This window comes from Belonocnema kinseyi, chromosome 7, assembly GCF_010883055.1.
Source record: "Belonocnema kinseyi isolate 2016_QV_RU_SX_M_011 chromosome 7, B_treatae_v1, whole genome shotgun sequence".
Classification (NCBI taxonomy): domain Eukaryota; kingdom Metazoa; phylum Arthropoda; class Insecta; order Hymenoptera; family Cynipidae; genus Belonocnema; species Belonocnema kinseyi.
The window spans coordinates 94128979-94143830 of NC_046663.1; the positions used below are offsets into that span (position 1 = coordinate 94128979).

Below are 14852 nucleotides of genomic sequence, written 5' to 3' on the forward strand. Positions count from 1 at the left end.
CTATCTAAGGATGGTACTATAGAACGCCACCTCAAGGTAGGCCTAGTGGCGCCATCTCTTGGTCAGGCCGGAAACTTATCAATCCACCCTCGTATGTTAACATTTTTCACCGGAAGTCGGTTACTGTGGTTAGTATTTCGTCGAAAATTGCTATTTCTGAACAAGAATGCAAGAATTTGATTATCTATACAAAAACTGTCAATGATGATTTTGAAGTTGAGATATCAATTACTATAAATATTGTCCTAGTCGCTTTTCTTGTAATTTATTTTTGATAATACATAATATGTTAAAACATACTTTTGCGTGAAACAAACAAAAGCTATCTTGCTCAAATATCAACAAATTACTCTTAAAATTTAAAAAATGTTTCCTTTTTGTGGCCTCCTTTTTTCTAATATAATATGATCCTAAATGAATAAATTCGTAATAAAAAAAACAAATTTAAATATAATTTAATAATTTTAAAAAATGACATATTATTTCAAATAAATTGATGTAAGTGATTACAATTGTAAATAAAAAATACTATTTACGATTCCTTAATAAATAAAAAATTGCCTTCAATTCCTATGAAAATTCATGCATAAATAAAAAAATGTAAAACTATTAATGACACCTGATTAAACAACTTATAATCGTACTGATCAATATTTCAAATCGAACTAGTAGATAAATCATGAAATTGAGATTAACTTATTATCATTTGTTATTGCAAATTTAAATTGGAAAATAGCATTGCTAATTTTACATGAAATATTACAGTCATGTTTTAGTATATAAAATACGTGATGGGTAAATATGATCTTAAAATTCTCATGAAATTATTACAAATTTAGGACCTTGAAAGCAAAATTATAATTTATGTCTACTGGAATAAATTACTCTTACATAATAAATTAAAGAATCTCAATATATTTTATTGATTACAAACTCATAAATACCCTTATTTTTCAATAAAACCACAAAGCATATCAGACAGAGGAACCCAGTTTAAAATACTCTTCAAAACAAGATAAAACGATTGTCTATATTTTGAGTTTCGGAGTTCCAAAAACAAAAACAGTTGAATGACCAGAGGTGACGACAAATAAAACATGTCTCTGAAACATGTATTTATAACAATAGAAAGTAGTCTAAAAAACTTAATTTTTGTTCACATAAGCTCATATTAATAAAGAATTAATTAATTCATATGTGAAAGCAACGGAAGTAATCGTAACGCAGAAATTACCTGGGGTTGAAGTCTTGAAAGAGTGTCTGAAGATTCATGATTATTAGGGTCAACTACGTAGAGGCCGAGCTCTATTTTTTACAAGAGCAGCTGAGCTTTCTCAGGGCACATTCGTCTCTCAAATCTCAAACTAACTTTTATTTTTCGCGCAGTTCACTGCGGAAGATCACAGCGCGCAATTCATGCATTGGCGAACGTAAAAAACAAAACTCTCGCATGTTCTCACCATCGCATGCCAAATTGCGAGCGCACTGAATTTTGCCGAAGACCACCATCTGATTTCTGTATATCTCGACTCGAGTCAGATCGTTGAAATCGAACTCTTATTTCCGGTATTCAAATTCTTATTATTTAGTAAATACGTAGATTTTTAATGAAAAGGTAAATGTATACAAATTTGCATTTCGTGGTAGAGATTCTAACGATTTTTTCTTTTCTGTATTCCTCTTAACCTCAAAAACCACAGAAATGACGAAATAACAATTCTCTAAATTTTGAAGGATTCTATAATCAAAGATAGATTTTTTTAAAGAATAACTAGTTGAAGCATTGCGAAGTTGAAAACCAAGCTCAAAATTACTGTGAGGAAAAACATATATTTTTTTTGTTTGACAAACTCTAATCTCGAAAGTTTCGACGGTTCTCGATTCGAAGCAACTTCAAGAGGTCTTTTCACTTCCGCTCCGCCTTCGACAAGACTTCCACTTCTTTCCATTTCTGACCGCAACTATGGCGGTAGGGAAAAATAAAGGTCTTTCGAAAGGAGGCAAAAAGGGCGTCAAAAAGAAGATGTGAGTAAATCATACTACCCGTGGATTATTCCTGGTGATTTTCTGTGCCTATGTATTTTTTCGGTTTTGTGCTAAGTGATATGATGTTCGTGATTAAAATGGATAACCTAACGCGTGTGACATCTCAAAGTTTCCATGCCTCTCGCTTCATACCTATTTATTTTATTTTCGTTAATCTTGTGTTTAATATAAAACCTCTTAAAGTTATTCAAATACATCATTTTTGTATGTTCACTTAAAAATTGTCATTTTACATCTTCCAAGTGAAAATTTGTTTACTAAGAACTTAACCTATAATCTAATTCCGATTAAGGTTTTGTTTATTAAGAAGCTTTATTATTAATAATTATAGTAGAGTGGTGCATCATTAGTTTAAATTAGATCGAAATCAATGTTCATTTTGTTTATTAATAAACTGATTTTTGTGAGGAACATAACCTCAATTTTTTTCGGAAGTGCAATTTTTTGGAGTTTGCATCTATTTTTTACTTTCATTTACCTTTTTCTGCTTTAATTCAAATTATTTTATTTATCAACAAACCGTTGTTTCTTAATTATTTTGTTTCTTTATTCCATAGTGTCGACCCGTTCACCCGCAAAGACTGGTACGATGTTAAAGCACCATCGATGTTCACTAGCCGCCAAGTGGGCAAGACTTTGGTGAACAGAACACAAGGAACAAGTGAGTAATTTTTTCGTTTTTTTTTTTTTTTTTTTTATAAAACTTAGCAATTTCTATGACTTTTTAGAAGTTAAATCAAATTTGTATCGCATGTATGGCGGGTATATTTGGTGCTATATTAAGCAATTTTTAGATTATTTGAACTACAACAAATTTATTTCGTATTTGAAAAAATATTTGTTTTGAGAAACTTGTCTTATCATAAAAATGATTTCTAAAGTTTTGGGGGTCGCTGAATCTGAATTTGATAACAGAATTTCCCAATTCAAGTTAGATAATCCAATATGGCGAATTCAAAAATTGAAAATGGTCTCATTCTCAAGAAAATGGGTAAAGGTTTTGGGGTCGTTCCATTTAAATATGGTAACAGAATTTCTAAATCAAGAACAGCTGATTGTCTAAAAATGTGTGTTTTGAAGTTTCTACCAAATTGGAGCAATTTTAAATATAAATCATCAAAAGTACAAAAATTTTAATTTTCGAACTTAAAACTGGCATTATTTTTATTAATTGTAAAATCAAAAACTTCGGTTTTAGAGATTTAACTTTCAAAGTTCTATAAGCCTTAAAAGTGACAAATTAAAATTCTTGAATTTTCAATAAATGTATTTTTGAACGTTTTCTTTAAGAGTACAATTTTTTAGATATACAATTGAAATTAAATTAATTCGGAATGCTTATAGTGTAAAATTTTGTAACTTTGAATACTTTTGTGGAATATTTAATTAAATTTGGAATATTTGGATGTTTAATCTGTATATTAGAAAATGACGCAATTTTTATTCACAATTTTTTTTGGAATAGCTCATTTTGTTAAGATTTAAAATATTTTAGTTTTAGTTTTTAATTTCAAATCTTCCATGTTTAATCAATTTTAAATGTAATTGATCAAAATTAAAAACATTTTAATGATAAATTTTCAAAATTTGCAATTCAATTTTATAATTTTGAGAAGTTACAATTGAAAATTCTTGAATATTGAAAATATGAAATTTAAAATTATTCCGTTTTTACGATTAGACAACATGCAAGGGGAAATCCTTTAATTTTGAATATTTGTAATTAAATCTTCTTCAATGTTTAATTTGTATAAGAGAAAATAATGCAATTTTCAACGAATTTTGTGGGAAGAGTTGAATTTTTGAAGATAAAAAATATGAAAAATGTTAAATGTTGTAAATTTAAAATAGTTTAAAAAATTTTACAATAGCGAGATTCATTAATTGAAAATTTTTTAGCTTAAAATTATGTAGTTTTGAACGTTTTTGTGGAATATTTCATTCAATTTTGAAGACATAAAACTGTAACTTGTATAATATAAAATTGCACAATTTCAAATGTGTTTTTTTTTTCTTTTGAAATTTTTTTTTTTTTTTTTTTTGAAAAAAGATTTAAAGTGGCAAAATATTAAATTTTAAAGATTTTAAATAGAAATGTATTTAATTCTAAAGATTTATAAATCAAAATTTTTTAATTTTGTCAAGATTGAAGAATTTTCAATTAAAAATCTTCCAAATTGTAGAAATTTAAAATGTAATTACAAAAATTACAGAATTTTCTATTGCAAAACATAGTTTTTTAATTTAAAATTTTCAAGATAAACAAGTATTCAATTTTAAAGATTTACAATTTTATTAAAAGTTCTACAATTTTGAAGAGTTACAATTAAAAATTCTTAATTTTCGAAATAATATGTAGAATTGTATATTATTCAATTTTCGAGATTTATATTTCCACTTTATGCGATTCTGATTTTTTTGAAATAGAAGAAATAGAAATAGCAGGTTAAATTTACCAAAATATAAAACAATTCAATCAATATTATACGGAGATGAAAAAGTGATTTGTAAGTAGAAATGCCCACACATGTACAAGATTTTAATATCATTCTTTAGAACATATTCCAATTTTATCCTGAAGTTGTGTCCTTCGAAAATGTTGACAGAATTTTGTTGATTTCAATTAAATTTGTAAAAAAAAATTTAGATTCTTCGATGTTTTCAAGTGGTTTTTCAATTTGATATTATTAATGACTGACTTTTATTTTCAATCATTTATTGACGTGTACTTATTTCTTAGTAACAAGACTGAATATCGCTTATTAAAATGACGCTTAAAATATCTTTTTTGAACACTTGGAATTATTTTACGCAACCCCAGTTCCACTGTAGTCTCCGACAATTAACTGCCGTGGCGTTTAGCGTTGCAAGAAAAAAGGCAAGCCTATTACCATTTAATTACCGATTCCCTGGTATTGAATAACTTGGCGTTTGCTACAAATTATCTACAGCATTTTGAAACTTGAATAATCCTTCATTATCAGAAAATGGGTTTAAGAGCTAATTTTATTAATCAGAGATCGCCTCCGAGGGTCTGAAGTTCCGAGTATTCGAAGTATCGCTCGCTGATCTTCAGAGCGACAATGACGCTGAGAGGTCTTTCCGTAAATTCAGGCTGATCGCAGAAGACGTTCAGGGTCGCAATGTCTTGACCAACTTCCATGGCATGGACTTAACCACCGACAAACTGAGGTCCATGGTCAAGAAATGGCAAACCCTTATCGAGGCTCACGTTGATGTGAAGACCACAGATGGATATCTCCTGAGAATATTCTGCATTGGTTTCACGAACAAAGATCAACAAAGTCAGAGGAAAACTTGTTACGCCCAACACGCCCAGGTAAAATATATATATATATATATATACAGAAAAATTGCCACTACCAAATCCCGTACCCTTTTTGTCGTCTTTTTTTTTTTTAAGAACGAAGGAGATTTGGAATTCGCCTTCTTTTTCTCAATTTTTAGGTTATTAATTTGAATGGAGACTTTTAAGTGCGTGTTGTACAAATTTTATCATAAGATACTTGTTTTATTTTTGATTTTCAAGAATTTTGTACTTACATTTGGATTTTGGGCGTCAAAGAGTAATTTGTATTTTTATTTAATATAAATTATAATAAAGACTTCTAATTTTATGCGGGCATTTATTTCTTAACTGCTTTTGTTCAAAAATCCTGAACGAATCTGCATTCTTATCTACAATTTTCTAGACTAATCGTTACACAAATAGTTGAAATTATTGTAAGCCCTGCAATAAAGATATTTATAGTTTCACGTTTTATTTTGTCTGGGATATAAATCGCAATCTTACTTTCATTTCAATGTTATAATTTTTATGGCTACAAGATTGCGTATAGTAAATGGACTCTCTTACCACACTGCTTCTAATGAATAGATCTAGTGTTATTAGTAGTCGCAACAAATTAAAAAAATATTAATCAATTTTATTCAAGTGATAAGTTGATTTTTTCAAATTAAAATTGATCTGAAAGTTTATTTTTCATAATTTATCTGTTTTTTGTCTTTAATAGGTGCGCAACATTCGTAAGAAGATGGTGGAAATCATCAACGACGATATTGCCAAGAGCGATCTTAAAGGTGTGGTCAGCAAACTTTTACCCGACGCAATTGCCAAGGATATCGAAAAGGCCTGTCAGGGAATTTACCCCCTTCATGATGTTTACATCCGAAAGGTTTGTATTTTTATTTTTAAAAAAGAAATTATGAATACGTATCTAATTTTAAAAGAAAACTTTATTGCTTCGGGAATTTTAGCTAGGTACTTTATTTCGATTCTAAATTGAACTTAATTAAAGAATTTTAATTTGAGTGTACTAAAACAAATATTAAAAGTAATTTCATGTGTACACTCACACACTCGTAAATTTATATGTGTCGAAAATTGTAAATGTTTTTTTTTCATGAAACAGAAAGATTTACGATTTAAAATCGAAGTGTCTCTTCTCGAAATTTCGGGACAAGACTATTCGCTTTTTTTTACCTATGTTAATTTTTTGTGACAACTAGTTGCATTCTTTCAAAATAAAAATATTAAAATAATTATGATTTAGAACAGGGAATTTTGGAAGAAATTTCTGGGTTTAAAAAGAGAATTAAAAAAAATCTGAGCTATACCTGAATTTGATAAAGTATAGTTTGACTTAGAACAATTAATTTTCTAGAGAGAAAAATTATTATTTAGTTCGGGTGCGTCAAAGAATTCTCCAAAATAATTATAATTCTGACTTGCAGGTTCTTCAATATTTGCAAAAAATTGAGATTATTAATGACTGACTTTTATTATTTTTAATCTTTTGGGGATCATCCATAAACTAAGTAACCAATTTTTTAGAAAATCTCCCCCCCCCCTCCCTACAGTAACGTAGCCTGTAGGTAAAACCTGATTTTACTTTTATACTGATTTTCCTTTGTGTTTTTACAAACATCGATACTAAATGAAAAATTTAAATAAAAAGATCATTTTCAGAGTAAGTGTTGAAATGTGCCTGATTGATTTTTATGTGGCAGTTAATCCGGGTATTATTGAATTTTTAAACTTAAAAAGCTAAATTTTGAGACAAAAATGGAATAGTTTAACTTTTAATTTACAAAAAAAAAACGAATTTTCTAAAATATAATAGATTTTTTTTTACTGAATTATTGAACTTTTAAGACAAAATGACGAATTTTCTATACAAAATGGCTGAATTATCAAATCAATCAGTTTTGATAAAGAAGTTACTTTTATGCCAAAAAAGTCGAATTTCCATAAAAAATTACAAGAACTCTCAACTCAAAAGTTGAATTTTCAACTAAAATAGATTAATTTTTATATAGAAAAGAACCAGATTTGACCAAAAATGGAGTAGGTAAATTTTGAATTACGAAAGTAATTTTTCAACGACAAAAAAAAGAAATGCATTTTTAATAAAGTAGTTCAGCTTAAAAACTTATTTTTTTAATTTTTAACTAAAAAGCTGAATTTTTTACTGGAAAAAACCGAATTTTTAATCAAATTCAAGAATTCTAAACCAAAAAGATGAATTTACTACGAAAAAGACGAATTTTCAATAAAATTAAAGAATTCTTCAGGAAAAAGTTGAATACTAAAAAATATGTATTTTTAAACAAAAAGATTAATTTACTGCGGAAAACGATAATTAACAAAAACTTAACGAAGTTATGTAATTCTTAGCCGAAAGAATTAATTTACTACAAAAGAAAAACGAATTTTCAATCAAATTTAAGAATTCTCAACCAAGAAGTTGAATTTTCAACCAAAAAGGATGAATTTACTACCAAAAAAGAAGAGTTTTTACTCAAATTCGAGCATTCTGAACAAAAACGTTGAAATTTCAACTAAAAAAAAAAATTAATTTTTACAAAAGGATAATTACTACCAAAAAAGACGAATTTTTAATCAAATTCCAGAATTCTCAACCAAAAACAGATTTTTAAACAAAAAGATGATTTTCTACCAAATTATTAATAATTTGGAAACATGCTAAAAACGTCACCATATGTACTTTTAGAAACAAATTTCTCTCAATTCTGAAAGGTTAATTTTCGTGTAACGTTACTGTGTCTGCCCCCCTTCTCTCCCTCCCACCGTCATAACTTAGTTTTTGTAGACGATCCCTTATGGACGCGTACCTATTTCTTTAGTAACAAGACATAATATTGTTTATTAAAGTTGCATATTGAATCACACCTTCCTATTTTATTACAATGTTAATTAAAATATATTATTTGAACTTTTTAAATTATTTTATGCAACCCCAGCTCCACTGTAGTCTCCGACAATTAATTGCCGTGGCGTTTAGCGTTGCAAAAAAAAGGCCAGCCTGTTACCAGTTCTTTACCGATTCCCTGGTATTGAATAACTTGGCGTTTGCTACAAATTGCTTACATCAATTTTCAACTTGCGTAATACTTTATTATTTTTTCTTACAAATCGTCTACAGATTTATCATAGTTGTTTAACCCTCAAAATGCATGCATGGTAAAAATCATGGTAAATTGCATCGTGGGTATTCAAGACCCCAGCGTACTTAATCATGTATTGTTTAGCCCCTATTGAATATTTTGTCACAATAAAATTATCCGACATAGTTGAAGGTATATTTTATAAGGTAGAGTTGATTTTATAGCCATTTATTTATTTAAGTTTGTTAACAACATTAAGATAAAAGTAAAAAAAAGGTTTTCTTACTTAATAATTCGTAACTCACGTAATTTTAATTATTTTAACCTGAAAATTTATGACTATACTTTTGAAATAGTGTACTTTCATACAAAAATATTGCAGCATGGGTGCTTTCAAAAAAGATATTTATTTGCACAGTTAACAAGTCAATTTTATGATAAAATGATGAATCAGATTTTTCGCTTTTAAATAAATTTATTATTATAAAAATTGAGGAACTTTTACATGTAATAATATAAAAATGCAAGAAATTGAAAAAGATATATAACTGTATTTTAACAATCATATTTGATTCAACACATCCACAGTCTGCTCTCGCATGACGCGCTGCCGTAAGTTATAATCCATCTACAAAGAAAAAATAGTATGAAATAATCGAAAACAATCATTATTTCACTTCATATGATATACTTACGTTAGAAAGCAAAAAAAAATCAATTAAAAAATTCATAAAATTACTTTTTCACTCACTAAGTGCATACTGGGTGTTCGACACCCCACGATTTTTTACCTCCACTTTCAGCAGCTGCTGCTAGTAGACTGACGCAGTATGCTACACGATTTACTTACAGTTAGTGTCTCCAACTAAAGCTAGATGTCGACAGTTACTCCGTTTTTTCGAATTAAGTTTGGTTTTTAAGAGTTTGAAAATTGCCTGGGGTTTCAGACACCCACAATGCACTTCAAGGATTGAACAGGAAATTAAAAAAAAAGTTCTCTTTTTTCTTGAGTTATATCTTTATTTAAAAGAAAAAAGTATAATCCAGTATAATTCCGACTTGGAGTAAGGATTTTTCCCATAGAATTATAATTTTGAATTAGGGCAGGGAAATTTCAGAAAGAAGTATTGTTCCCAGAGAGAAAAATAAAAATTATCTGAGACAAATCCAGGAGTAAAAAATAATCCGTCTTTGCAGATATTCTGTTTATTAGACAAATAATTTTAATTTACTGTTAGCAAATCTATAAATTTGGATTACAATTTAAAATGTTTTCAATTATTTCCATTTGAGTTATTTAAATTAATGTAATCTATTCTTCTAGGTTAAAGTATTAAAGAAGCCCCGTTTCGAGTTAAGCAAACTTCTTGAATTACACGGCGATGGAGGCGGCAGCAGCAGCAAAGGAGAAGGTGGTGAAGCCGGATCAAAGGTTGACAGACCTGAAGGTTACGAACCACCAGTACAAGAATCCGTTTAAAATGGTATTCTATTAAATTTCTTTTAAAAATAAAAGCCACCTACTGTGCAGATCTTTTGGTGAATTTTTTTTATTCCTTCTAACCATACAATCAGTTCCTCGTCAATCTCTTAGATCTTGCTTATACTAGTAAATACTTCTAAATACAGAATGAAATATTTTTATTCTCCAGTTGAGGGTAACAAGTCGCAATTATAACAATCTTGAGCGGATAATACTACAAAATACAGAATATTTTAATTATTACTAGCATTGTAATATTGAGCTTTTCGTATTTTTACAGCAAGTTTAATCAATTTTTATTTGACTATTAACTCATTCGTGGAGTTTTTTTTGTTTTTTTTTTGTTACGAGTAAAGACAATTATAAAATTGCGTGGGTAAAAATAGAACCACAGCAGAGTTATTTACAATTTTGTATGGGTTATGATTTTTTGAAAATGAAAAGATACTTCAATTTTAATTTTTCGACACACATTGGAAACTATTTAACTGAAGTAGATATAGAAAAATTAGGTTCTAGAAATTAAGATTTAAGATGTTAGTCCTCGAGTGACTAATTCCCAGCCACCAGCGAGCAACGCACGAAAACTTTCACTCCAGCATGCAACGGTGTAAATAAGCAATACGAAGAAGAAGATTTTCGTAATAATGTCCACCCAGTACATCCTGAAAGAATGAAAAGGATAAATTACTTGACAATTTCTTTAACTCTACCTGTTCTGGCTTGCTATCAGGCATTAAAAAGTCGTAGAAATGTAAAAAAATGACTAGAATTTTTTTAATCGCACCTTCTTTCAACAATTATTTTAGTACTTAGTGGCGATTTTTTAATTTCCGAATTGATACTGGTTTTTTTGCCATCTGGCGCCAAAAAATCAAACCCGGAACGAATAGGTAAAATTTTAAAGATTAATTAAATTTTTTGTATAAAAGTATTCGCTTTTTTCACTGTATAGGAAGTAAATTCCCCCTGAGAGACTTATTTTTAATCTGCAATAAATACTAAAAACTTTATAACTTAATTGTAGGGAAAAAAAACATTTATGCGAAAATTAAAATACAGCTTTATAATTCTATCTGATACTCTTTCTAGTTCTGGTTTTTGACACTAGTTGGCGTATCGTACCTTTCCCATTATTGACGATAATTTTTAACAGTTTAAACAATTCCAAGGGATTTTATCAGACTTTCAAGGATTTCAAGATATTTAATAAATTTTCCAGAGTTTCAGGAAATATCAAATTTCAGGGAATTTTATAATAATTTAATGGATTTCAAAAAATGTATTCACAATAAGTGAGGGTTTTTTGTGGGGTTTCAAAGAATTGAAGATATTTCGTGATTCAAGCCGAATTATCTTTAATTCTTCTAAATTCTGCTCAATTCAATAAATAAACAAAATTGTGGCGACTTGTCCGGGAATTTACTTCTGATCACAGTAAAATTCGAGTCATCATTTCGTCAATGATTATGGTCAATTTAGAAAATGATTATCCTGAATTGAAACAGGGAATTTTAGGAAATAAACCTTTTTTCATTTTAGGACAGGGAGTTTCCGTAAAGAATTATAATTCCACTTGGGACAGGGAATTTAAAAAATATATATTCGGATTTAGAAGAAAGTAATTTTTAAAATCCCTGTTCCAAGTCAGAATCAGTCACCATTTGAAAGTTTCTTCTTCCAAGTTTGAGATCAATAAAGTACTTCAAGTAGTTTTTAGAGTGGAAGTATTTTTAAAATAAATATTTCTGAATTATAATACAAAATTTTTGACATTGTTTGTTGCAAATTCTTTTTACATTTAAAAATTAAGTCATTAAATTGGTATTAAATTAAAATTTTTTTTTTTAATGAAGATTTATCATTTTAATTGAAAATGTAACTACTATTTTGTTGAAAAATAATTTTTTTAACCCATTAATGACCAAAACAAAATTCTTAAACTTCAACAAAAAATTTGTATGTATAGATATGTTTTTTTTCTTCCAAAATGGCGGACAAAATGAAAAAATGTTCCAAAAACGGTTTTTTTCCATCATCTTTGTTTTTCTAAAAAACTTGAAAAATTGAAAAAAAAAGTTCCATGGAATAAAAATGTCTTGAAATTAACCATAGAACACTATAACATTTTTTTAGATTTTTTAGAAAAAATGTTTGATTTTTCAAAAAAATCTGAAAAAATTCAAGAATATTCTTTGACACATTCTAAGATATTTTTATTCCTGGAAAATTTGTGAAGTTTTTGAGAAAAACAACGATGATGGGAAAAAACAGTTTTTGGGACATTTTTGCATTTTGTCCGCCATTTTGGAAGAAAAATTTTCTGTTAAAGTTTAAGAATTTTGTGCACCGATGGTTGAAGAAATTTTAAGATACTAACGCGTTATAAAATTGATAGCTTTGGTCGTTAATGTGTTAACAAAAAATTTAACTATTCCGGTGGAAGATTTAACTAATGTAACTGCTTTATTTTTTGGTTGAAAATCGTTTCTTATTATTTTAAAATTAAACTATTTTTGTTGTTGAAAATTTATGTATTTTGTGGAAAATTAATCTTTTTGGTATAAAGTTCAACAATTCCGGTTAAAGATTCATCATCTTAGTTTGAAGATGATCTGTTTTGTGGAAAATCAATTTCTTCAATTGAAACTTTAACTATTCCATTTTTAGCTAACAATTGCTTCTCTTCTAGTTGAAAATTCAAATTTAGGAAAATTTGGGTGAAAATGTGTATTTCTTAAAATTGAAAACTCAAATCTTTTGTTAAAAATTCACGTATTTTGTTTTAAAAAAAAAAACTTATTTTTTGGCACGAAATGATCTTTTTCCTTGAAAAATTCTTTTTGGTTTATAATCCAAGTATTCCGTTTAAACCATTAGAATTTTAGTTGAAAATTCATTTTTTACATTGTACAAAAAATATTCTATTGAAATTTAAACTTCTTTGTTAAAAATTAATTTTATTGGATGAAGATTCACTACTTTAATTAAAAATTCCTTTTTTTTTTAAATTAAATATGAGCTACTTTATTGTAAAATTTTTTTTTCGTTTGAAAAAGATTTTTTTGTCGAAAATTGAATGATTTGATTGAACAAAATTTTTCTTATTGGTTAAAAGTTATTTTTTAACTCAGAATTTAACCATTATTCCAGTTGAATATTACACCAGTTGAAAATGCATCTTATTGGTTGAAAAATGATATTTTTTAGTCGAAAAATCGTCGATTTTGGCAGAAATTAATCTTCTTGGATGAAAATTCACATTTTGGTCAAACATTAAATTATTCTTTTTAAAGATTCATCACTTTAATTAAAAATTTATCTTACGAGTTTAAAGTTAAACAATTCCACTTAAAGATTTACAATTTTAGTTGAAAATGCATCAATTTGTTTGCAAATTTAACTTTTTTTTTAAAGTTAGACGTTTTTGTGAAAAGTAATTTTTTCAACTGAAAATGTAACTTATTCCAATTGAATATACAATTGCATTAATTGAAAATTCATCTATTTGGTTGAACAATAATTAATTTAAGTTCAAATTTAACTATTTAAGTTTTTTTGACAATTAATCCTTTTTAGTGAAAATTAATTTTTTTTGTAAATTCAACTATTTCAGTTGAAGATTCATCATTTAAGTTGAAAATTCAGCATTCAGGTTGAAAATTAAACTATTTTCATGAAAATTCGTTTTTTTTTAAATTAATCCAATTAAAGTATTTGTTTCCAAATCCATTTAATTTGCAATGGTTTTCCCTGTCTTGTTGAAGCATATTTAGAATGAACGTCATGAATTTAAATAAATGTTCGCGTTTGGCGGCAAATATGAATATATTCCTTTTAGTTGGCCGGGAAAATTAAAAAACTTGACCGGGAATTTGAAATTCTCCGCCGAATCGCCACCCTCTTTCGCCAAGAATATCCATATTTGCATCAAATTCCGTTATACTTTTCTAAGCTAATTTTAAGCCTACTGAATTCAATGAATATTTCAATATTTTAAACTTGTTTTCAACCCATTTGAAATCTATGATATTTTCTTTAATTTTTTCCAATTCACTTATGATCGCTTTTTCGGTTTAAAAAGATCACCGTTTTAAGAATATTAGGCTTTGGCCGCACTAAAAATAATAAATGAAAATCTGAAATTGTGTTATTCCATTTATAAAAGATTCTATATTAAAAATGTTACAAGATTAGAAATTTGGTCTTTAAATATTAATAGTCAGGGAATTTTGAAGATGTGTTGCAAACCATCCTGATAAATTAACTAATAATAATATATTGATATATTCTATTGAATTCTCTTGAAAATGTTTAATTTGAAATCATAGTTTTTCAATTATTCCGAACGCTTGAAATCGCAAAAAATTATTTGATTTAAATCCCTAAAACAAATTAAAAAAAACAACTAATATCTTACACTCTCATGTGTCTGCGAGCAGCAGGCAGTGTTTCTGGTGGTTCGTTTAAAATATAAATCCTCGCAGCTCTTATGCAAGTTTCAAAATACTCGTCAAGATCCAAATCGTCACCGTGGAGCAAATATTTCACTTTTTCTCGAGGATTCAATTTATCTCGAATATTTATTAGATTGTCATTGACAAAGTCCCACTGGTTGTTAGCGTAATATTCGAAGACTTCGAAACCTTTCTTAATGCGTCGATGTACTCGGCACATTCTGCAACATATTTTTTTAATTTAATCATTAGACATTGTTATATAATAACCAACATAAGACTAGGAGCAAAGTAAAGAGTACAAGTGAAAGTTGGTTTCTGCAGAGGCTGTCGATGTGTACAACGTTGATAGTTTTGGGGTGGCGGGGGGTGTGACAAAAGTCCTCGGGGGTTTAGGGGGAAGAGGCAAAGTCCATGCGGCCACGCCCTGGTCCGAA

The 14852-nt window shown here is 28.0% G+C and overlaps 3 protein-coding genes across 3 annotated transcripts in view; 1 reads left to right on the forward strand and 2 right to left on the reverse strand.

Annotated features, from left to right (window-relative positions):
- LOC117177120 (transmembrane protein 185A) overlaps positions 1 to 1492 on the reverse strand; it is an 11877-nt gene extending 10385 nt beyond the window's left edge. The window contains exon 1 of the mRNA XM_033367614.1: positions 1235 to 1492. Within this exon, the coding sequence (XP_033223505.1) occupies positions 1235 to 1272 (38 nt within the window). The 5' untranslated portion in view covers positions 1273 to 1492. The remainder of the gene's footprint in view (positions 1 to 1234) is intronic.
- Positions 1493 to 1890: 398 nt separating this feature from the next.
- On the forward strand, positions 1891 to 10007 carry LOC117177121 (40S ribosomal protein S3a). The gene is made up of 5 exons (XM_033367616.1): positions 1891 to 2025; positions 2604 to 2707; positions 5064 to 5386; positions 6081 to 6242; positions 9800 to 10007. Exons 1-5 carry the CDS (start codon positions 1964 to 1966, stop codon positions 9953 to 9955), a joined length of 807 nt encoding a protein of 268 aa, XP_033223507.1. The 5' UTR covers positions 1891 to 1963; the 3' UTR covers positions 9956 to 10007.
- LOC117177118 (putative fatty acyl-CoA reductase CG5065) overlaps positions 10008 to 14852 on the reverse strand; it is a 66033-nt gene continuing 61188 nt past the window's right edge. The window contains exons 8-9 of the mRNA XM_033367612.1: positions 14379 to 14636; positions 10008 to 10623 (exon numbers count right to left, since the gene is read on the reverse strand). Of these exons, the coding sequence (XP_033223503.1) occupies positions 10488 to 10623; positions 14379 to 14636 (394 nt within the window). The 3' untranslated portion in view covers positions 10008 to 10487. The remainder of the gene's footprint in view (positions 10624 to 14378; positions 14637 to 14852) is intronic.